Source organism: Lipotes vexillifer, unplaced genomic scaffold (genome assembly GCF_000442215.2).
Source record: "Lipotes vexillifer unplaced genomic scaffold, Lipotes_vexillifer_v1.1 scaffold426, whole genome shotgun sequence".
Lineage (NCBI taxonomy): Eukaryota > Metazoa > Chordata > Mammalia > Artiodactyla > Lipotidae > Lipotes > Lipotes vexillifer.
In genome coordinates, this window is record NW_006779491.1 from 2,636,954 (window position 1) to 2,637,865 (window position 912).

The 912-nt window shown below is 64.3% G+C and overlaps 1 protein-coding gene across 3 annotated transcripts in view; it reads left to right on the top strand.

The window, feature by feature from the left end:
- SPNS1 (SPNS lysolipid transporter 1, lysophospholipid) overlaps positions 1-912 on the top strand; it is a 7,672-nt gene extending 6,760 nt beyond the window's left edge. For all 3 annotated transcript variants that reach the window (XM_007452814.1, XM_007452815.1, XM_007452816.1), the window contains 3 exons: positions 1-77; positions 373-544; positions 818-912. In XM_007452814.1, the coding sequence (XP_007452876.1) occupies positions 1-77; positions 373-544; positions 818-912 (344 nt within the window). The remainder of the gene's footprint in view (positions 78-372; positions 545-817) is intronic.

Consider the following 912-nt stretch of genomic DNA (forward strand, 5'->3'; position numbering starts at 1 on the left):
GCTCCACCGCTGAAGCCTTTCAGATCGTGCTGTCCCACCTGCTGGGTGACGCTGGGAGCCCCTACCTGATTGGCTTGGTGAGCACGGCCCCTTGGCTGGGCCTGGGGTGGGGCTCGGGGGACCCCACATTCCCAGTACCGGCTGGCGGCCAGTGGCCTGAGCACAGGCCAGATTAGAGGGTCTCACCCTAGTGAGGCATCCGAGTCCCCTGTGCCAGGCACCCTTCACCTCGGAGGCTCAGCTGGGTGGGCAGGATTTTGTCTTGCCAGATTTCCAGCAGTAAAAGGTCCAGGCCTGAGTCTTCTTCATTCTCCTGGAGTTCAGGGGCTTCCTCTCTGTTCTCCTGACTCTTCTTTCCTTGTCTACCTGCAGATCTCCGACCGCCTCCGCCAGCGCTGGCCCCCCTCCTTCTTGTCTGAGTTCCGCGCCCTGCAGTTCTCGCTCATGCTCTGCGCCTTCATGGGGGCGCTGGGCGGCGCGGCCTTCCTGGGCGCAGCCATCTTCATTGAGGGCGACCGCCGGCGGGCCCAGCTGCATGTGCAAGGTCGGTCGGGCCTCCCCGCTGTCTGTCCACAGCTCCTTGCCTAACTTCATGATGCTGCCTGCTTGTCCATCCGTCCGCCCACCCAGCCCCGTGTCCCTGGCAGCCCTCAGTCCACAGCGCTCCCCTCCCTCAGCCTCAGGTCTCCCTGTCCCACGAGCTGGTGCTCCACTGTGTGGCTCTGCTGCCCCATCCATTTGCTAGTGCCTGTTTGTCCCCTCCCTGGCCCTGTGTCTGTCTGTCCATCCAGCCCTGGCTCTGATCCCTCCCCGACAGGTCTGTTGCGTGAGGCCGGGCCTGCTGATGACCGCATCGTGGTGCCCCAGAGAGGACGCTCCACCCGGGTCCCTGTGTCCAGTGTGCTCATCTGA